A 24,058-nucleotide genomic window follows, 5' to 3' on the forward strand; every position below is an offset into this window, starting at 1 on the left:
ATGAAACAGATAATTAACTGTTTGAGGCATGCAGCGTTACCAGATACTCGATTAACAAAAGTATCTCACGTAAGGTATGAAATAAAAGTATATATTGTATGAACGTGTATATGCGCTCTTCGTACCTCAGCGACCACTTTTCCAGAGCGTATATCTACATTCTTCGTACCTCAGTGACCACTTTTCCAGAGTGTATATATGCGTTCTTCGTACCTCAGCGACCACTTTTCCAGAGCGTATATATGCGTTCTTCGTACCTCAGCGACCACTTTTCCAGAGCGTATATATATATTCCTCTTACCTCAACGACCACTTTTCCAGAGCGTATATATACGCTCTTCGTACCTCAGCGACCACTTTGCCAGAGCGTATATATACGTTCTTCGTACCTCAACGACCACTTTGCCAGAGCGTATATATCCGTTCTTCGTACCTCAACGACCACTTTTCCAGAGCGTATATATGCGCTCTTCGTACCTCAGTGACCACTTTTTCAGAGCGTATATATGCGCTCTTCGTACCTCAGCGACCACTTTTTCAGAGCGTATATATTCGCTCTTCGTACCTCAGTGACCACTTTTCCAGAGCGTATGTATACGTTCTTCGTACCTCAGTGACCACTTTTCCAGACTGTATGTATACGCTCTTCGTATACGAATGGTCATTCTTCGAGGGCGTATATATTCGTCCGCCGGAGCGAAAGGATTAATACAAAATAGCAACTGTTTCGTTAGACGATCGCATTTGTTCCCGAACACGCTGCGACTCGAAGCATTGACAATCTATTGCGAGTCGAATCGCCGGTCACCGGTGACCCCCGAAACGTTGTACTCGTTAACCGTCCAACCAAGGCGGTAGCCTGCGGGCTCACGCGCCCTCCCTCTCCGCTGGTACCAGTTCTGACATATCACGAGGCTCGTTGACATTAAAATCCGCCCTATTGAGACTCCTCGAAAGTTCGAGCCGACCGACGACGAGTTCGACTAATTAGAGTCGTCTGAAAGCGAGCCGCTCATTAACGGAGCGCATGGCGATTTATCGTCAGCCAGCCGCTGGCCAACGGGGGAGAAAAAAAAAAAGAGGAGAGAAGGGTGAACGAAAGGGATGATGGAACGGGGGCGGGGACGAAGAGAGGGGCGGAAGATTTTCGGTACGAGAAACAAAGAACGGTAGGAGAGCCGGAGAGAGGAGGACGGAGCGGTGTCGAGGGGCCGAAAGAGGAGCCTGGAGGAGGAAATGAAGCGTGTCGAGGCTGGAAAGAAGCCGAAGGAAAAATTAAAGGCGGAGAATCGAAGGGGGGCAGGGTAGAAGGGGGGAGTCGAGACTGGGAACGGCGAGAAGCTTCCACTTTCTCGTCGACCGTGGAGGGTGGTCGAAGAGATGGTGGCGGTGGTAGTGGGAAGAGGGACGAAAGACGGGCTCTCTTTCGTATTTCGCGCTGGCGGAGACGGCGGCGTGTAGCAGGCGGTCGTGCCGGGTAATACTTTATTTGTCCGCCCCTGGACCTTCTTTCTTTCTGTCTTCCACGCCGCGCCGCTTCTTTCCCTCTGCGGTGATGTTTCTCCACCGCCTGTGCTCGACCGCGATTCTTTTCACACTCGGCCATCTTTTCCGCCATCTTTCTTGCTAATTACCCGACCCGTTTTTCGCGGCCAGAAATCCCCATCCCCCATCCCTCATCTCTCTTTCTCTTCCTCTTCCTTCCCCTCTCTCTTTCTCTCTATCTATCTGTCTACCTCTTTTTCTCGATGTGTGCATTGATCGACAAGTGTACGCAGTTACTAATTTCGTCGGTGGTGGTACGCACACGACCGAATTAATGGACACTTTGTGCTTTGTTTGAATGTATGGATTCGGTATTTACATTCGGTAAAAGTGTGCACTGGTTCGTTTAATAATTCGTGTCGCTCGGAGGGAACGTCACCGTGCTCTGTTCAACTGAAAGGACTATGGGTAAACAAGACCACGTGACATCGAGCAGAATGTAACTGGGCCGCCGTGTAGCTCTCTCTATTGGGGGCTTCAAAAGATTCGACGAAAAAAAAAATCCCCCGGTGAGTGTGTGTACACTCGGTGGCGGGTCTGTAGATTTTTTTAGTTACACGGGGTGTGTTTCTGTCTACGAACGTTTTCATAAAATGTCCCTAGTAAATATCTACATTCCACGTAAAAGGTGGCCATTGAAGACCGAAGGGTTTTCGACCCTTCGAGCATCCTAGACGCGTGTACGCGTTTAGAGGAAGCTATCGGTGCGGACTGTGTGTAAGTTCGAGAATAATTCTCTCCTATTGTTTATCTCGTGGTTTATTTCTTTAAAAGAATTACAATTGTAACTTAGTCGCGTCTTGTACGTTCAATCGTAAAAATTCACGCTAACGAAACAATGCGTGTCGTCCGTGCGGATTGCTTCGACCGGAAGTGTATTTAAGAGTCAAAGTGTTCAGAAGTCATAACTCGTTCATTTTCAATCTTTCTTATTTATTTTACAAAATAATAAAAGTTAAACGAACGTGTACTTGTAAAAATTATTTTTCTCTTACATCGTTCGATCTTTCAATGGCCACCCTGTATTTTCTAATTAGTGGACCGTTGTGATTCGATGTATACTCTTTCTAAAATCTCCGACGAGTGTATCAATTCGCTAGTGTCTTCACGAATATCCTAGTTCCAGCGAACACATTACGCGTCTCGATGTACACTTTCGGCTAAAACCCCTGGTACACATATATATATTCACCAGTGACTTTATGCATTCCGTACATTTCGTAGTTATAGCGGGCATTGTGTTTCAATGTGCATCTTCGCTAAAATCCTCGGTAAACGTATACATTTACCGGCAAGTGTATGCATCCACTGCAGTTGATGCTTTAACTGTATCATATACACGTCTCGGCGGCCAGGGTTACCTCTTCTTGCCAGCCGGCTCGTTCCCGTGAACCGCGACTTCACGGAAAACCCATGAAATATTCAAACGAATCCCCTCCTCGCCGCCGTCCCGCGTCCCATCGCTTCGGTAGATTTTTACAGACAGTCTCCGCGTGTATCTTCGAACCGACCTCGAAGGAACCTGCAGCGTACATAATCGCGGAAAAAGAAGGAAAGTTAACTTAACTGCCCTTCTCGCGGTAGGGGTGAACGGAGAAGTCTCTTCTGACGAAAAGAGGACCAACAGAGGGCGCAAAAAAATCGACGACAGTCTCATCGGTTAAGAAAGTAGAGTCCATTTGTGGTTATTCTTTAACCCGTCGGGGCAATTATTACTCGTTTGGGGGAAAAATTGTAGCGATAAATCGACATTTAAGACGATTTTTCTGCTTTTCTTTCGTGGTTTAGATATTTCTTTGAACTTCGCGCTTATCAATGGTGAAACGCAACATTTTCATTGGTTAATTTTTCTAGAGAACTTCTAAGGATATTTGGTTTCGAAGGAAGGGGAAAGAGGACGACGATGGTCTTCGTGATTGATCGTTTTATGACTATATCGCGAGAAATAGTGTATTAGGTGCGTGTGTACCTTGATAAAACGCTTCGCCTTGGTCAAGAGTCCCAACGTGGTATGTCTCGAGGTTTCTGGGCCCAACGGAACCAATATCTTCAGCTTTTCAAGACAATTTCTGAGATGCGCTCTCCTGCAACAAAGATAAGAACATTGACGGGGTAAATAAAGTCTCGCGCGTTATACGAATATTCCTCTTAACTCTATCTTAACTCCGTGAGAACATATATCGTACAGAACGAACATTCAACGATACGATCAGCAACACTTGTCGCTATTGTAAATTCTTTTGCGCCCATAGATTTATGCCGAGTAATTACATGCAAAAAAAGAACAAATAAGAAAGAAAATAATTTAATTCGAAAATCGATGTTTGTCGTCCACGAGGAAGAAAATTTCTCCGAATGTTCCATAAATGATACCTTAACGCATAACAGGTCGATTGAAACGCGGTAACTTGTAAATTAATTTTTCATTTATAAAATTACGCATACACAGCTCCGTTGAAACGCGGGGTGAGTTTCCTCGTATAAATTTCTACATTTAAATTCCACTTGGTCGTATTATAATACCGCGAGCTACGAAAATTATAAATTATAATTCGAATCAGACGCCGAACCGTCGTTTCATCAAACTAATCGTACCTCGTTAATTAGCCCAGGGACAATAGAACGAGCGTGTATCCCCACGATGTTAAAAGATCGACGGGTTGAACGTTTCAATTATCATAATCCATTGTCGCTCGAGGACCAAAAAATTAAAAAAAAAAAAAAAAAAAAAAACCACCACCCAATGCTTGCAGAGACTGTGTCACCGCATCCAAACAAAATTTAAAGTATTCCCCCGATAACCAGCGATCGCCCGCTCGGGAAACGCTTTGTGTACAGGGTTGACCGACTCGAAACTTTACCGCGCTCGTAATTCGTCGCGCGCAGGGGAGTTTTCGAATTACCCGAAATCCTCCGCGGCATCCGTTTTTCGTGTCACGTAGGCCGGCACGATGAATGGAGCGGAATCTCGCCCGGTAAGCCCCGCTGGAAGCCCGTGAACGGAGGATAAAATTGGGGCCGAGCCGCGGAAGAAATGGAAAGGTGGGACACGTGGGGACGAGGGGCGGAGTGGGGGGTCTAGGGAATCCCCCGATGGCACCCCGTAAGAATTCGACGACCAACCGCGCAGCCCACCGCCTCTCCGTCTCCTCCTCCTCCTCTTTCTCCGCCATCCGTGGAAACGCGGGTCTCGTCGCGAAACCGCCCGGAAATGGCGATAAGATCCCGATTATCGCGGCGATCACGGGCCATTAGCCGAACGAATCGCGCGATAACCATACATTCGGAATACGAAAGCAGGAAACGCGCGGGAATTATTTCCCACCCGGAACAGCCCCGTGGCGACCGTTGAGACTGAGAAATGGGACCACGCGGGCTGCCCCGGGAAGAATTTCGTGTTCCCTTTTCGAATCGTTTTCACCGACAATTCGGTGACGGTGTTAACGGTCATCGAACGGGGATCGGTGGTTGAAGAGCGTGGCGTCGACGCGTCGACAACGATTGCTTTTTTTCACGGGGACTCGGTGCGACGAATAGGGAAGGAGACACCTCCGAGGACGAATGTTAGAACGCGTTTCGCAAAGATTTGCTTCGATTTGTCAATTTTGCCATGGTGGAAATCTTTGCGAATCCACGGAGAAGCTACACTTCGAACGGTACAACTTTGTCCGGTGCTTCTTCGCAGAAGGATGAATTACGGAGATATTCAGGTGTGTGTTCACATTTGAACGGTCCACTTTGTACGCGCATTCTAAAAGTAGAGTGATCCGCAAAGGAACGTGTGTATACGTCCTTCGGAGTGGATTAGTCGTGCACAGAGAACTTATACATTCACTCTGTACGAATGGATAGTCGTTTACAGAGAACGTATTTATTCACTCTCTATGAGTAGTCACTTACAGAGAACGTATATATTCACTCTCTGTGAATAGTCACTTCCAGAGAACGTATATATTTACTCTCTATAAACAGTCATTTACAGAAAACGTATGTATTCACTGTCTATAAATAGTCATTTACAGAAAACGTATATATTCACTCTCTGTGAATAGTCACTCCTAGAGAACGTATATATTCACACTCTATGAATAGTCACTTCTAGAGAACGTATATATCCACTCTCTGTGAATAGTCAGTTCTAGAGAACGTATATATTCACACTCTATGAACAGTCACTTCTAGAGAACGTATATATTCACACTCTATGAATAGTGACTTCTAGAGAACGTATATATTCACACTTTATGAATAGTCACTTCTAGAGAACGTATATATTCACACTCTATGAACAGTCACTTCTAGAGAACGTATATATTCACACTCTATGAATAGTGACTTCCACAGAACGTATATATTCACCCTCTGTGAATAGTCACTTCCAGAGAACGTGTATATATATTATATATACGTTCTTTATAAACGAATGGTCTTTCATAGGGATGAGTTACATGTGTACAAATGTCACAATGGGCCTGTATTTTACATTCATGGAATTATCGACGACTGAATTTTTGATAGGATGATAATACTATTTAACTATACGAAACTTCTCCAAGTATTCGTAAAAGCGAGGTAGGGAGTCTCGTCGCGTTTACGGAGTGCAAGAATACTTTTGTAACCATTTCGTTATCGAACTGCGTGTCGAGGAGAAATAAGTTCGCAAGGTTTTATACGTGCGATCTGCCATGCAGATTCCCGTTGTCGCGCGTATTGCGCAAACAAGGGAGTTCTCCTACCCCCCCCCCCCCATCAGACGCGTGTTAAGTAATCAAAGCGAACATCAGAAATACAATGCTTTTATGTCGCGATAAGCGGTAGCAATAATTAACACTTTCGTGACTGGTCGTTTAACGGCGAATGGGAAAAAGTGTTTTTAATCGGACTCTCGTTCGGTTGCATTTCCATCGTTATTAAGCTTCGACCTTCTGTAGGAATAAAAATTTATTCCTTGCCGGCGAACACGAAATTATTATTCGCACATTGGATTTTAATCAATTTTTTTTTTTTACAGAATATTCAATTCAGGTCAAATTTATCGAGATTTATTAATATATTAGGAATGTATGCTTCGAGTAATTTCGGTAAAATTTATATACGGATGGAATATTTTATCCAAATATTATTGGAAGTTACTGTTTCACTCCGGGCAAAGTGGACTTGAATAGGGGTCGCGGATTAAATTCGGGTGAAGGATTTAACTATTACGGTCAGTTTGCAGCCGAAACGTTAAATAACTAATCCCGTCATATCAAAAGTACCGTTATTTATAAAAGACGTATATATAGATCCTTTGAATGTAAATAATCGTTTCAAAATTCACATACGTATGACCTCTACAATTGGAGTTACCCACAAAAGACGTATATATACGGCCTCCAAAAGCACAGGTGTATCATATACAAAGAATGTAAATTGCAGAAATAAACTTTGCGTAATCTCTTTCCTTCTCCAAGGAACAAGATGTACTGTAATTATCAGTCTCGTGGAAAGAGGACTGTAGAAATTCTCAGTAAGTGTGATAGAAATTAATTGAATCCATCGTAGCGCAAAGAAATCAAATTTCGCGGGCAATATTATTAAAAAAGCTCGTGTCGTGTTTCACGGAATAAGAAAATCTATCGAGAAAAGGAACTTCTGGGGGCTTTCTCCCAGCGAAATTAATAATGATAAAAAAAAAAAAAAACACGTACAAAACGAAAACAAAAACCAAGCGTCACGTCATCTCGGAGAGTCGTCCGGTATTCGCGGAGACGACGGAATTTATTTTCAGCGTCAGTAATAAGTTCGCGGCGGACGTGCGTCACATGTGCTAAACACGCGCCGTTACAGGCATTTAATTATAAGTTTATGCCCGGTTTATTGTTCCGTCGTGGAAAATGAAGACGACGACGGCGGTGAGCTTGTCGTAGACGACGGGCCGCGACGATGTCGACGACCAAGAGTGGGGGGCGGGGGTGGTAGGAGGGGTAGGGGGTGTGTAGAGACCGCGGGGGTGTCGAGTTATTTCGAAAGAGCCCACCAAGACGTCGACGTCTGCGGGAACACACAGCCCCGTGTACCGCGCGTTTGCACGTACATTTTACGAGAAACAATAAGCCGGATCTGGCTTAATGACGTCATCAAACGGTATTATGTCTCGCGGGCCGCAGAGTGGACGGTTTCTGCCCCTAGATAGATGCATTCTGGCCGCGGGAAGCGTTATGCACGGGCATTTAGGGACGGGACGGGGCTTGGGTTGGGTTTAAGGGGCTCGAAGCCACGGCGAAGGAAAAAAAAAAAACTCATTTCGCGAACGTTTGCTTACGGTCGAGCTGTTGGCGCGGCTCCCTGATCGAGCGTCTTGGGAAATCGTGGAAATTTTTCGTTTATTTGTCCCCTTGGTTTCTCAGACGATTCGTTGATCAAAGTTCAGTTTCAGAAAATTCGGTTTCATAAAGAACTGGGAGCGTGCTTCGTTTTTCATTCGATGAACGAGAAACTATTTTTTCTCTTTCCGTGCTCTGAAAGTGACGTCTGCTCTAACAGTCGTATATATGCGTCATTTGGGAGTAGTCTTGCGCGAATATCGTGTATATGCGTAATGTGAAAGTAGAGCCTTTTATGAACGTCGTATATACACGTGATTTGAAACTAGAGTGAACGTGTATATACGTACTCTTTACAGTACACGATTATATACGTCTCCACTCTGTAGTCTGTTTATTAAATTTATTTCTCGAAGAAAATATGCGAGTGAACGATATTAATACGTTTAAAGAGAGCAGCGGTGTGTTTGGTAGCATAAGGGATTCCAAGTTGGCGTATAGTATTATCTGAAAATATGCAATCGCTCAACTGTATCGGAATACAAGGTTAAAATTTGGTGAAAATTGTTCGAACCATACGTGAAATTTTATATCATACTCTACTGTTTTCAGTCTTTGTTACAATTAACGTAGTTTATCAATGATTAAAACTAAATTGTAAGTATCAAATATTAATCCTGTTGAAATAAATTTTGAAAATACTTTAACATTGTTGCACACGTAGGAATTTCGTAAAATATCTCCTCAATTCGTTCAATTATTATTCATCGCATTACTGCAATTTCATATTTTTAAATTTCTCGAGCACACTAGCTGCACGCCATCGTATTATGAATTTCATAATTAATGTTGTACCGAGCAACATAACCCTCCACGTAATGTATCGTAATGAAGCACGCACCCGAGGATGTCTATATAAATTCTTAACGTTGTTAATAAACAGATATCAGAGGAGCGAGAGAAAAAAATGTTAAATTAACAAGAAATTGTTGGCGAAAAGCGTCGAAAACCCGAAAACTACATCAACGGGTTATTGATCTGCGCGAAAAAGGTTCAGCCGAAGTTTTGATCAACGTTCATCTCTGGAAATTGAATGCTCACATCGCTGGTTCGAAAATTGAATATTTTATACCTGGATCAATAACCCGGTGACGTGTTCAAAATTTGCAATACCTCTGCAAACAATGTTTCCCCAAAATAAAGAATTTAATCAAGCGTTTCAATCTTCTCAATACAATAGAAAATTGAACGGAAAATCACCTTTCTCGTGTTTATCAGAAAATCAAATAAAAAGATGATTTTGAATTTCATGCACATTTAACAAAACATTTGCTTTTTCCAAATTTATCGATGATATTTAACAAAAAGAAATTATTCCCTACCAGCTCGTCTTAAAATTTAATCAAAACTTTACCTTTCACAAAAGTTCATCGAAAATTCGTGAAAACTTTATTTTCATTCTCTGGAATGAATTCGGTATCTAATATAAACAGGACAAGTCGATATGAATTTTTCCCTTAAAATAACTTCTTTAGTTTCGAACTTGTAAAAACCCGTTTATGCAAAAATATATTCCGCTAAGAGCAGCGTACTGAAAAACTTGAAATTAATTTTCTACGACTCTTGTGTTTTTTTAGCATACCAAGATCGCTTTGACTTTTTACAAATAAAATACAATGCTTCTATGCACAATGTTGTAAGTAATACAAAGGGAAATTGAATTTTTAATTATCGTACACAATTTTAAAACGATTTTGCTCAATTTGCAATATTACAACTAATCTAATATTTTTAATAATCCAGTGTATTTCTGTACGCTTTAACTAAGATCTTGTAATTAACGCAAAAAACGTGAACACAAATCTTGAATCAATTGATATGCTAAAATTGTGTATTTCAAATTATGGTACACGTGTTGTATTCAACCTCCTAAGGCTAGGATCCGTTTTGTATCCGCAAACTACAGGTTAAGCAAATGTTTGATTAGACTTCGATGTTGCCTGTGTATACTTGACCCACCACTAGTCACCACCGGATGCAGTTAGGATAGAGAATTGGTTTCCAAAGATGCAAATTCGCATAAACATACTGCGAAAAATAGTTAAAACTATTTAAACGATCATCTAGATAAAGATTTGATCCAATAATCCACAACTCTGGTAGCAGATTAACTACATCGGTAGTCCAGTGAAGATCTTGATGAAACTAGACACGATGCTCGGCAAATGACACGTATTATCAACTACGAGAGGCGTGGCTTGACTACTCGAACCGTATATATACGTTCTATAAAAGTGGGCAGTCACCATCAAAAGACGTACATATACGTCGTCGCAGAATGGACAGTAGTCGCGAAGACCGTACATATACGTCCCCCACAATACCCTATCGTACGTGAAGAACGTATATAACCGTAATCTAGCAATAGAAAGAATCTCGTTCGGTGCAGAGCTCTCGTACCACAGTCGAAATCAATACAATATCTGGAGACATTTCGATTCTTTTTTTTTTACGTCGAAGTGTACACGATCCAATATTATAATAAGTTTTACAGTTACTTCGAATTTTGTGGCAGAAAATAGTACTCGCCGCGTTTAGTCCCGTCGCGACAAACCGCCAAAGCGTGTCGTCAAAGAGTTCACGCCGGCGACGCAGCGTAATTACAGTAATTGCAATTAATTTCATCGTTCGGGGCTCGGTGCAACATTGGCCAACGGCGGCCACTAAATCACCCTGCAACAACTGAAATTAATTACAACCTTCGCGTATTCGCCATAAACCTGGAAACACAGTTGAACGGAGCGGAGCGGAGAGGAGCGGAGAGGAGAGGAGAGGAGAGGAGAGGAGAGGAGAGGAGTGGGGAGGAGAGTCTCGATTATCCGAGATTCCGTTTCGTCCGAGCAAAGTGAGCCTCGATATAAAGTTCCGACCCTCCGACGCGGCCCCTGTTACGCGAGTGTCGACGGAATGAAAAGTCGCCGAAGCGTGAAATGTTACGCAAATATGACGTAGATAGAGTCGGAGTAACCATAGCTGTCTAACTTTGACGCGGACAGGTTTGACAGGGAGCAGGGTTTCGGTAAACAAATTATTTACGTGCAGCTATGCAAACTGTTCTTGATACCGTGTTTGCAAAAATTGTTATTCCGCTTTCGGTTCGTTTGAAGAACGAACGATTCTGGAACAAAATCGTCACCTTTGTCGACGAGACTTTGTAACTATATCGGCAAGCGAGCGAGAAATTTCGAATCGAGAAATTTCGAATCGAGAAATTACACTTAGGGTGCACGTGGTTGTAATTTTTCAACCTTTCTTTGATCGTAACAAAATCGACACTCGTCGACGAGTGTTTGACTGAAAAGTTGTTTGGCGAGTACGGTTTCAATTTTTTCAGTCTATTTTTTTTTTTTTTTTTTTCTTTTTTTTCCATTCGTAACGAAGTCGATTTTTGATCGAGAAGTTAAAATTTGGCGAGTGTGGTTTCGTTATTTTTTCATCCCAGTCTACACGTAGTTGAAATGCAAGGTGGAGCTTGGTATTGATTTTATGGTGCAAGAACTTCATTAAATAAAGTCATGAATTTCTAATCGCTTCGAGTAGGGTTGCTTTTGTCATGAACCCCTCAATTTTAATACTTTAGTAGCTGAATAGCTTGGAAGCTATTAGTTTCAAGGGTGGATGTACGTGGATATCTTTGTTCTCGAAATTTGTTACTCTATCGAATTCTGTCACGAAGCATTGGATACTCGATTTCAAAAAAAAAAAAAAGAAAAACCCCTCCATGTTGACCTACAAATTTATAATACAGTAGCGATCGAACTTGTCAACGAGGATCTATCTAAAAATACTGAAAAGAAAATTTACAATCCATTTTCAAGAATATTATCATTACATATACTAGCTTGTTCAATAAGTTTTGTCATTCGATAAAGCTTACTGAACAGTATACTACTAGGTTGCTCAATAAGTTTTGTCGTTCGATAATACTTATTGAACAGTACACTTCAATAAGTATTTATCGAACGATAAAACTTATTGCACAACCTATTATTTTCAACAAATTTTACAAAATGTAATCTCGAAGGAACTGTTCGATCGTGAACCAATGTTACTACTCGTTGGTTTTAGACAATATAAAATTCTGGCCAGTGACACGATAAGATTTCCAATGATTCCGAATTGAAATGCGAAACGTAGTAATGAAAATACGAAAATACACGTAGTTAACGACTGTTTTCGAATAGAGTCTGTATGCTCCGTGGCGAAATACTAAATCTGAATTCTATCCTGGGACGTTCCCTTCAGCACCATCGGTATACATCACGTCCGGGAAGTTTGAGTTTCAGAAAACACCCTCTAAACGCGAACAGCCCCATTAAAATCGTCTACGCGGCGAGCATCGTAAATTAGTTCGATTCGTGAGCGCGGAACGCGGAGAAATCGCGTGCGGATCCGCGCAGTAGAATGCCGACGTGCGCGAGAGTCGAAGGTAAGCCGCTTAAAGGCACACCCGGGCTGAAAACTAAAGGCTCCCGTAATCCTCTTCTAACTGGGTCCGTGTTGTTGCCGCGGGGACGTGTAATCGGTTCGTTTGAATTATTAAAGGAGGGCCGGCGCCCTTGCGCGCTTCGTTCGCCCAGAATTCACCCCCGCCGGCACCCCCGGAGCGCTGTTTTTCCTGCTTTTAGATTTTATTTTTACACGCTCCTCAACGCCGCGCGGGCTCACGCTCGAAGAACTCGCGCGCTTTCGCGCTCGATTGCATTTTAATTGCTCCCACGGCCCGATCGTCGTGGCTTCAGCCAGCTCGAATTGCAAAAAAGAAAAAAAAAAAAAAAAGAACCAGAATAACTCGTGGAAAATGTGGTTTAAGTGAAAACCTGGGCAAACTTTTCCCGTGGTTTCTTGTTGCCCGGATTTGCAAATTTCTCGGTGAGAAATATACCATCGATTATGGGGGTACCGGTATGCGGAACTTTGGGAAGTTGGAGCGTTGTAATATGGTGCACTTGGGCGGTGAAAGTTGAGTCTAGGCGGAAAGTGTTGGCTGTTCAAGGTCACCCCTCTAGATTGAATACAATCGACATAAATTTGTGATAGAAGATAATAGATTTTCCAGGATAAGTTTTCTAAAAGGAAAAAGAAGAAAAGGAATCTCTTAAATAACATTTAACCACGGTGATATGAAAGAAATATAGACCAAATAGTCCATGGAAAACAAAATCCGTGTAAAATAAAAACGAGGCGAGATGTTAACAGTTGCACCGGATTGAAAAATGTCCCATTGTGTATATATCACGGTACTAAAAAGGTGGAATTTTTTAACTCACTGTAGCCCCAAGAGTCGAGTGAACAAGTTCAACCTATTTTCTGCCGCAAAACTCATCGCGTCGATACGATCCTATCGTATCTTGTTTATATCTGTACACTTCTCTAAAGCAAACAATTTGCCTCTGTTGAAGTTGGAGGATCTCAACACGATCTTCGGCTCCGAAGAAAACCGTACACAGACCTCCCGTGTCCTCCTTAAGAATCACTCCGATCTCAGCACTCCAGGAAGGACTTCAGGCGGGAACACCCGGTCAAGCTGACGTAGACACTCAACGAGATCCACTTGCCAACCAGCGAAAGTGAAATCCACAGCCCTGAGTAAAAAGCAACTCCGTGATCCCGAGGGTTCGACTATCCCGGACGTTCCCGATGTTCCCTCTAACGGGACGTCGTCAATAATTTTGGAATCCCTGACTCGTCGCGTCAGTTTGTCCAAAGGTACTCTCCTGTCTCTCTTTCCCACCATCGAATCCCTTCCCATGAAATTCTATAGAACTAACGGGTGCCAAGAGTTTCTCCAGCGAGAACGGCAACAAAACGTGTACCCAAGGGACGGAATAGTTGACGCAGGGTGTCGCAGCCATCGCGCGAGGCATTGTCGAATATTCCAGCAGACACTATCAGACGTAGGTTCCCTTCTCTCTTCCCTGGTGTCCCCCACCCCCTCCCTTCCCAGTCGCCAACCTACCGAGAACCCATGGCGAATTAATAATCAACGTTCAAACGTTACCGACACGCGTCCTCCGTGTTCTCTCCCCTTTGAGCCAGCTTGGGCTCCGTGAGGCCCCGCGTCTTCGCGAAGCACGCCGCTGACTTCGACGCGGGAATTCCGCGCGAAGTATTTATTCATCAGGCTCTGGTACGCCGAACAGCCGGGACAGGAATTTCATAATGCTGGTGTCACACGCGCTTATCGATTGAAGGACCACCCCGTCGACTCGTTCCGGACTCATCGGCCTCCGGCAAAAATGTTGCAGCGGAGCTCCACCGGCCGGGAAAAGGATGTCAAAGAATGATGAGATTGATAGGGAGGAAATGACGGGAATTTCTGACATGGCTGCAGCGTCCGAGGCCCCGTGTTCTGCGTTGGATACAACGACGGGCATTTTGTTTAACCGGTGAATCTGGTGCATCTCGCTTCGACACGGGATCGCCTGGCACGGTGAGATGAAAGGCGATGCAATTTTTCCCCGGAACGAAATCGTTGATACGGGCTAATCACGGTTCTCTTCGAGAGTACTAGGATTTTCTCGATACTTCTAGATATCGAGATTATCATCGAGAGGTTATCTCAGCTCCTGTGTTGTTTCAATTGTGTCGAGTCGAGTGTTGAGTCCACAAATCTAGAAAACGTAGAGGAATCCAATCTGGGGATCATGTAGCAGAGGATAGGAGTACCATAGGAATTTGGACTACAGAAAGGTAGATAGGGATTTTTTTCTGATCTACATAGTACTCATCTCGGTTGATAGTCTCGATCAAAAGCTGTGCAGACTATGCTAAAAGAAAGGAATCGTTATAGTACGAGAGTATGGTCTTAGATAGAAGATTTACTACCCAGAGATCTCTATGCTTCAATTTAAACATTACGCGAAACAATATCTAAATAGGAAGAAAGATTGGGGTACCCTAGATTTACTACCTAGAGATCTCTACACTTCAATTTAAACATTACACGAAACAATATCTAAATAAGAAGAGAGATTAGTGTACCCTAGGAATTTTTCTGATCTATATAATACTCATCTCAATTGATAGTCTCGATCAAAAGCTGTGCAGACTATACGAAACTAAGAAAGGAATCGTTATAGTACGAGAGTATAGTATTACACAGAAGATTTGCTACTCAGAGATCTCTATGCTTCAATTTTAACATTACACGAAACAATATCTAAATAAGAAGAGAGGTTAGTGTACCCTAGGAATTTTTCTGATCTATAAAATACTCATCTCGGTTGATAGTTTCGATCAAAAGCTGTGCAGACTATGCCAAACTAAGAAAGGAATCGTTATAGTACGAGAGTATAGTATTACACAGAAGATTTCCTACCCAGAGATCTCTATGCTTCAATTTTAACATTACACGAAGCAATATCTAAATAAGAAGAGAGATTAGTGTACCCTAGAAATTGTTCCGATGTGCGGAGTACTCGTAAATTATTAATAACCTAACGTCTCGATCAAAAGTTATGCAGACTATGTGAGACCAAGGAAGGAATCACTACCATACGAGTGTATGTCCTTTCCCAGATGATTTACTACCACGAGATCCTTGTATTAGTTATTAAATGACAGAAAAACCGCAAAAGAACCGAGACAGTAGGTATTCAACCGGACAAGTTTCCAGAAGTATCACGATGAACTCGATTCGTAGGAGTGAAATTTACTTCTACAATTGCCAAACTATGTCACACAAACGACCAAATCCTCCGTACGTTGTTTGGCAACCGGTTGAATAAATATACCGCTAATGTTTCGTCCACAAAGACAATCTCGCGCCGTTGGGACGTCTCTATCTTGTTGTGGCGAGAGGAGATCGGACCCGACGTTGAGACGAGCTGTACCGAGCAAGGCACGAACGCCAGTCGCAAGTGCGTGGCTGCAGCCAATCCCGGTGGGTGCATTGGCCGGCCATGAGTTAGATCGCTTTAACACCCGCCTGTAAACAGCCTCGTAACTCCGCTACCCCCTCTCCACCTCTTTTCTGCTGCAACCTACTCCCACCAAGGGACCCGTGCCTTCTGCTGTACATTCATCCGGCCGTCCCTGTTACTTGTCCGTTTCTCTATCTGCTCTGCCCCTTCTCGGTCCTTTCCCGATGCATCGATGCAACCGACGAGTGCACGTGCACCGTCACTACCTCGAGAAAGAACGAGATACGACCGTTTTCGTACACGTCTGCTACAACTGCGTCGCCCGGCGGGTTATTTAACCCTTGGACCAGGTAGAGTCTGCGTGTATATACGGTAGAAACGTGTATACACGGTTCCCTGTATGCGGGCATGTTTAAAGGATGCATATACGCGCACTCTGAAAGTGGACATTTACAGAGATCGTATATACACATTAAACAATAGCCTTCCTCGGCAACTCGATTGTAAATCGTTGCTCGATATAGTCTTCAATTTACCGACTGTAAATTGTCCAGGGCATAGAACATTCTTATGGACAGCTATACGATTATAGTCGTATATACACGGACTTTTTAAACGATAGTAGGACATTAAAGACCACATAGACACGACATTAACGAATGAGAGACTACTTTTCATGCAGTGTTATACAAACCGTACGGTGATCACAGTTAGCATTAAAGTACCTCTGATTTTGATTTCTTAAAAGTAACATTTTTTAAGACTATCGGTAACTCGATTGTCGCCAACAATTCGACGTTACATTCTCTAATTTATTAACCGAGAAGTATCACAGTAACGTATATATGCACACTTTCTAATTAATCGCAATTGGTCGTTGAAAACAGTGTATACACGACGTTGGCAAACGAGAAGTTACTTTTCCGTTACAGTCGAAGAGTTTATATCGACAGAGGGTATATACAGGGTCGACGGTAACTGCGTGGATGACTTCAGTTTCATCCAAGCGAGTTGAAATCGTTTCTCATCAACCGGAGTCGTACAAATTTCACGGATCGGCGATCAAAAGCGTGTGTTAAAGAAAAAAAATTGGAGCAGAGAACACGCAACCTGCATCGAAGACGGAAACCAATCCGAACCCAACCTGCAGAAAGCGGAAACGCTCCGCGGTGGATGGCACGCATCAAGGGGTTAACATTCCATGAAAAATCACCGCCAGTTGCCATGAATTATTAAAGCATTTCCCAGCCTTCCGGCCGAGCGTAATCGCACAGAATAATTTTCCCTTTCGCGACCGATAGCGGCGACCTCCGCAAAGGAACACCGCGCGTAGTCGCGTGATGCTTTATCTCACGGCGGGACGTGTTAAAACGGAATTATAAATCTTGAAAAATGGCACGAAAATATCAGCCGGGGAATTTATTGCCCGTAACGCACGCCACTCCTACCGATAACGTTCAGCACGCACTTGCGTGACGACAGGCTCGCGAGATGCCCGCGATCGATTCGATCGCGCCAAAAGCTATCGCGAAACAAAGTCGCGAATTTTCACGAAATACTAACGATCCTTCAGAAAATCCATCTCGCGAGTACCCTGTGAAATTAGTCGACCAGGACGAATTACCAGAGGAGAGACTGCTTCGATTAACTCGATCATTCTCCGTTCTTGCATCGGTGATTGTTTGTAGTAAGAGATTATCAATCCTTTGATCTCAGATGTACACTTGGAGAAAGTAGTAAATAAAACACTCAAGAATGACGTGAATGACGAGACCAAATAATTAAGAACGATGTTGGACAGTAAGGATTTAACAGTAGGAACGAACAAGGTGTATATTGGTGTCTAAACCAGAAGGAAGGGTATTGTAGCAATGTGCTTATCCTCAGTTTGTTGAGCTGGTCCTATATCCTATGTTCATTATGGTGTCTACATTAATATTCATTTGGCCTGGCACCTAGAATTTTAGGTCCATTCTGAACCACCGATTACTATCAGCAGCGCAGTGAATCCTTATAGATGGTCACCCATCCAAGAACTTCTATTCCCTGGCTTAACTTCGGTGATCAGACGTGAACTGATGCTTTGTTCTAGAACCGTTGGCTTCCCCAGTAGACCCTCCAAGTTGGCCCACTCTATAATACTTGGAACAACTAAGCGATGGTTTCAATTTCGAATAAACTAGACCGTAATCTTAAATATGAAGTGAAAGAAGGGTTCTGATTCACTTCAACTTCGGCTCTTCGTAGTCTGTAATAACGCAAAAACACAGTCAAAGGCCGAACAGCGTCTCGACATATTTCGATATAAAAAAAAAAGGCAGGAGCCACGACTGTGTCTGTCTCGTGGCTGAAGCTTCTCAAAGAGGATAGTAGAACGAAACTCATCCAAAGCATCCTCGAGAGCACCTCACCGGGACACAGACATCCAAGGGAATGACGATGTATAGGAGCAACCAGACGACTTAAGTCGCTTTAGCTAATGCGATTGATAACGAGCCACCATGTCCTCGTGAGACTAGCCTCTTTCATTTTGTAAAGAGTCGAGAAACCTAACTTTGACGTTGGTTCAGGAAGCTTCTAACGGTACGATGACTTTCTTTCTCATGCAGAATGAACCAGGCTGCGTGCATCGTGCGATAGAGGAAGAACACCAAACGTACCATGATGTATCTTCCACGGGCGTACCTACAAGGATTGTAAGCGTAACTCAAACAAGACAAAATGATGTCTCGGGTATTGATATAATCTGTTGCTCGGATTTGCGATCAGTAGTCATCTCCACGATTGTTTGTGTTTCTTCAACTCGAGTGAGTTTCATTCCATTGTATCCCATTCCTGTTTCGGCTGGAACAGTTGTGACAACAAGTTCTCCATCCGTGCTTCGCATACTGACAATCAACGATTCGGTTTTCGTACATTGTGCAAGACACTACTGCACCTCACCAATCTACCCAATTGACTGGTATATGACACGTGATATCCAGTAGCTTCGTTTCCATATTGGAAAGTCTCAAGATCTTCTTTACTCGATTTTCGTTACCCTTCTGATAAAGGGGGATTTGTTACCTACTCCATTTATGTAACTTTTCCAAATTGGCATGTCTCAAGATCTTCCTTCTTCTTCTAATAAGTCGGATTTGTTGCCTACTCCATTTATGTAACTTTTCCAAATTGGCAAGTCTCAAGATCTTCCTTCGTCTTCTGATAATTCGGATTTGTTGTCTACTCAATTTATGTAACATTTCCAAATTGGCAAGTCTCAAGATCTTCCTTCGTTTTCTGATAATTCGGGTTTATTGCCTACTCCATTTATGTAACTTTTCCAAATTGGCAAGTCTCAAGATCTTCCTTCGTGATAATTCGGATTTGTTACCTACTCCATTTATGTAACTTTTCCAAATTGGCAAGTCTCAAGATCTTCCTTCGTCTTCTAATAATTCGGGTTTGTTGCCTACACAATTTATGTAACATTCCCAAATTGGCAAGTCTCAAGATCTTCCTTCGTTTTCTGATAATTCGGGTTTATTGCCTACTCCATTTATGTAACTTTTCCAAATTGGCAAGTCTCAAGATCTTCCTTCGTGATAATTCGGATTTGTTACCTACTCCATTTATGTAACTTTTCCAAATTGGCAAGTCTCAAGATCTTCCTTCGTTTTCTAATAATTCGGGTTTGTTGCCTACACAATTTATGTAACATTCCCAAATTGGCAAGTCTCAAGATCTTCCTTCGTTTTCTGATAATTCGGGTTTATTGCCTGCTCAATTTATGTAACATTCCCAAATTGGCAAATCTCAAGATCTTCCTTCGTGATAATTCGGATTTGTTGTCTACTCCATTTATGTAACATCTCCCCATAAACCGAGACCAGAATCGCCAGACACCTAACACCGAATCACAGATCATCAACCATAGCTTCCAGGCAATCAATGTACACCCAACTTGCAAGCATCCAATCTACCATGTTGATCAACGCTCTTGTCACGCGGAGTGTATCATAATTTTACATCGTATCGAAACAAATTTAACCACAGTTGGCCAGCTAGTGCAACGTCTCGTCTGCTTGACGATTTCACACCGTGAAAGAATCCTGGCGACACGAGCAAAAATCGCTTAGTAACTACCGAGTGGAACAATCGCGATAATTATTCGCGATCAAAGGGCGACAATTAATCGAGGCTCGCTTAAAATCCCGACCAACCCCCCCGAACCGACCCCCAGGTCCCGCCCGGGGCAAAATTAACATCCCTGATTAATTGGACGTTCGGAGAGTGGCTCCTGGAACGGCTTGCAATTTATTACGACGGATACTCGAGTCGGGGCTAGCAACTTGTACGAACTTACGCTTCGCTTAAACTTGCCCATTCGTAAAGCGAGCTCGACCAGGAGAAGGAGTGAGGGTGGTGGTGGTGGGTGGGTGGGGATGCACACCCCTTTCGCACGGAGCCGCGGTTCCGGTCACGAATAGAGACCCCTCTGTACACGACTACGGAACTCGCGAATTTGGTTTTATCTTAATTAAACGACGTTCACTCGGTCAAGACGGCCGCTCCAGCTCCAGACCAACTTCCACGGCCATCACCATCCTTGGAAACTATCGTTCGTTCCTTGTGCACAGACGCTGCGTCTACTTAATGGGATTGAGTCGGTCGAGCGATAAAAATGACACGGGTCTTAAATTATTTTGGAAAATCGTCGCCTCGCTTTGCTGCGAACCATTACGTATACGAAGCTAGGTTAGGTCCTCGGTCTCATCCTCCTGGTACGCCTCCTGGAGACGGAAATCGTCTCGAAACTTGTGTCGTCGTTTTCGTCCTGGAGAGATTTTGTCACGATGGGAGGACAACTTTCGCGTATCGTTGATAATTATGATTGCTGTGTTTTTACGAATCCGAAACTTTGAAAGTTTCCTTGAAATTTATTAAGCAGCTAGTCGGGGACCGTGAAACAAGTGTCAAGTGGGATGAAATTATGAATCACTGGAGCGGTGGATAGTAGACAGAAAAGTAAGTTTGTTGGTCGATACCCTTAGTTATCGAATTAACCGTTTATTGGAGTGCTCTTTAGAATAAATAGCATAGTAACTGAAGTAATATACGCACTCTTAACACTAGATTTACCAATCAGTCAAAATCACTGGTTACAACTACTTTTACGAAGAAATTTACTTTAAATTCTATAGCATATTTTCAAAACACGTTATGACATTTTCTATTCTATAGATGTAATCAATTTCATAAGTTTCTCTTTTTCCCCAATCATTAATTTTCCTGAGACACGTATGAGGAACATCTTAATATACCGGAATTTATCGGTAGTTCTAGTGTTAATAATATTGATTAATCAAGATTTCAGTCGAAGGAAATTTTTTCTGTTTTTACCATAGAATCCTATAAAAAATCGAAAAGTGTTACATTTACATTTTTTCCAAGGACGTTTCAAAGTCAATTAACATCTTTTAACAGAGTTTCTTTTATTGCCATTTTCTTCAGCATAGATAGTTATTGAAATAAAACACTTCTTTTTGAGCTATGACGTTCAAAATGTTACGCACAAAAACAAATAGATTTATCGTTAAAAGTATCCTCGTGAAACCCTTCAGTTTTCAACTAACATAACCTAATAGTATTTTTCAGTTTAGTCAATATCCAAGTTTGGAAAGTTCGTCTTACATCGATTATTGGCAACGGTAACTGAACAAAAAAATAATTTTGATGCTTTTTAAGTATATAAATTTAATTTTTATACTTTTTAAGCATATAAATTTAATTTTTATACTTTTTAAGTTCATACCTCTTAAGTACATAAATTTAATTTTGATACTTTTTAAGTTCATACCTTTTAAGTATATAAATTTAATTTTGATACTTTTTAAGTTCATACCTTTTAAGTACATAAATTTAATTTTTATACTTTTTAAGTTCATACCTCTTAAATACATAAATTTAATTTTTATACTTTTTAAGTGCATACCTTTTAAGTATATAAATTTAATTTTGATACTTTTTAAGTTCATACCTTTTAAGTACATAAATTTAATTTTGATACTTTTTAAGTTCATACCTTGTAAGTATATAAATTTAATTTTTATACTTTTCAAGTGTACAAACTTTATTTTTATACTTTCTTAACTTTCTCTTATTCTCCAGTTACCTCCATCAACGCTCCAAGTAACAACGAAAGTCGCAAAGTCATCCTAGTACACGCAAGCTTATTAAATAATCCCCCGAGGTCGATCAACCCGGACCAACTACCTAATCTCAAATATTGACGTAAATGTTTCGAATATTGAACAAGCAATATTTACGTATCCCCGCGTGTAACTTTCGCGCGCGAACTTTCCTTAAGTGTAATTAATTAATCCGGAAGGTACTCGCGCCACGAAAATATCACCTTCACCCGTCGAGCCTCGTGCGTAACGTCAGTCTCGCGTAACGATGTTTCGCGTGTCCAGCGCGGTAAAAACGCGGTGCCGCCAGTTCGTCGCCGTGTTTGAAACGTTTTATAAAATCCAGCGGAATTGTCGAAAGAAGACTCACGGTAGCGAGAAAATGTCAAAGTTAATGAACAAAAGCCGTTCCCACGGAAGTGGTCGCGGCCCTCGGAATGCCGCCGAACGACTTACGGGTGCCGAGTACGAGAAAACGCAGAAGCCGATAATTAGTACATAAAAGCTGTAGCGTTACGGCAAGAGTGGATGTAATGTCACTTATACGGGGTGAACGAACCGGGTAGGCCCCCCCGACGTGGCTCAAGGAGACGACAGACACTCGTTATTTGTCTTGCTCCAGCGATTCATTTTATCCGACAGAATTATGAACGTTCAAGTGTGCAAATAGAACAGCAGAAGTCGCGTCGTCGTTGGAGCAAAAGAAGCCGGGGTTGGAATCGAAGCTGCGCGAGGAAATATTTTTCAAGGGACGCGCCGGCGTCCGAGAAAACACGCAAAAACAATAATTTGTTCTGGAAGCGCTTCGGGGCGTTGCTTTTATTTTTGTAACAAGACAAGTGGACGCTATTAAAACGTCGGCGAAGCTTTATTAATGCATGTACAGGGTGTACCAACACGCGTGAACGTGACTTGACGGACAAAGTGAAAATAATAGAGAAAAAGAGGTCGTGTAAACAGTGTTCGTCCTTGTTTGACCTTGTTCACCGGGGGTCGAATGAACCGCGCTCGAGAAACATAAACATCGGTGGGTGGGGAGGATTTCGTTACTTGAATCCGGGGCGAACGTTGTCACTTGAAAGCGGGTATCATCGTACCTGGACGTTTATGGTCCACGACAGGGGTTCTCGATCACTACAGAGGTACGCATTTACGGGGAATCAATATTCCGAAATTGACCATCCATTGACGTGTATTTACATTGACCATCCATTGACGTGTATTTACATTGACCATCCATTGACGTGTATTTCCATTGACCGTCCATTGTCGTGTATTTACATTGACCATCCATTGACGTGTATTTATATTGACCATGTAAGCGGACAAACCGTAAGTGGGCACGGAAATTAATACTTATCGAGATATTCGTTAAATAAGATTTATCGTAGAGGTTGCTAAAAATGTTGCCCGTTATGATCAACGCACGTGCATACGTATAAATGCTAACGACACGTATTCTATAAATTATGAATTATAACATTGCACGCTGTAATAGGTTGTTCGTTAAGTTTTCGATTAAATTTATTGAACAGTACTGTTCAATGTAGTACTGTTCGATAAGTTTTATCGAACGACAAAATTGTTATTGACCCAAAGCTCTTTCTAGACCTAGATAAATTTTTGTACCAATCAATTATAACGCTGATCTCATTAAAAATTGAGGAGGGTTAAAATAATAGAATCTTCGTTCGAAGGTTCACTTGCAAGATTAAATTTCGGGTCAGTTTGAACCCAGGCTGGTATTGGAAGGGTCAGGTGGTTGAGCCAGTGTTTTGTTAAATTCAATTTGGAATGAAATTATTTATCAACGTAGGGATTCAATACGTGCCCGGAGCTTGTTAATTGGTAATTGCATATGTCAATTAGAGGGATATTAAACTCTTGCAGGTAAAGAATACAATCGAAAACCAATGATTCCACACCTAAAGCGTCGATCGAAATCCGAACTTGTATTTCGTACTAAATTACCAGTAAACACAGTTTCGCTCGTTATTACGAACTCCACTTTTCACCCGAGTGCCGCGTTTCAATCACCGCCGACACTTTCAATGGTCGCTCAACTCCCGAACACTCCATCATCAATCAAATCTTCACCCACCGGGCCCCTCGG

The 24,058-nt window shown here is 42.3% G+C and overlaps 2 protein-coding genes across 5 annotated transcripts in view; one reads left to right on the forward strand and one right to left on the reverse strand.

The window, feature by feature from the left end:
• Mxd (MAX dimerization protein) overlaps nt 1-24,058 on the reverse strand; it is a 306,376-nt gene that overhangs the window by 125,817 nt on the left and 156,501 nt on the right. For all 4 annotated transcript variants that reach the window (XM_076319265.1, XM_076319268.1, XM_076319267.1 and 1 more), the window contains exon 5: nt 3,515-3,629. In XM_076319265.1, the coding sequence (XP_076175380.1) occupies nt 3,515-3,629 (115 nt within the window). The remainder of the gene's footprint in view (nt 1-3,514; nt 3,630-24,058) is intronic.
• The window catches only part of LOC143150316 (uncharacterized), a 59,388-nt gene that overhangs the window by 4,313 nt on the left and 31,017 nt on the right, over nt 1-24,058 (forward strand). The gene's annotated exons all lie outside the window — the stretch shown is intronic.

The sequence above is a fragment of the Ptiloglossa arizonensis genome, chromosome 8, assembly GCF_051014685.1.
Source record: "Ptiloglossa arizonensis isolate GNS036 chromosome 8, iyPtiAriz1_principal, whole genome shotgun sequence".
Taxonomy (NCBI): Eukaryota; Metazoa; Arthropoda; class Insecta; order Hymenoptera; family Colletidae; genus Ptiloglossa; species Ptiloglossa arizonensis.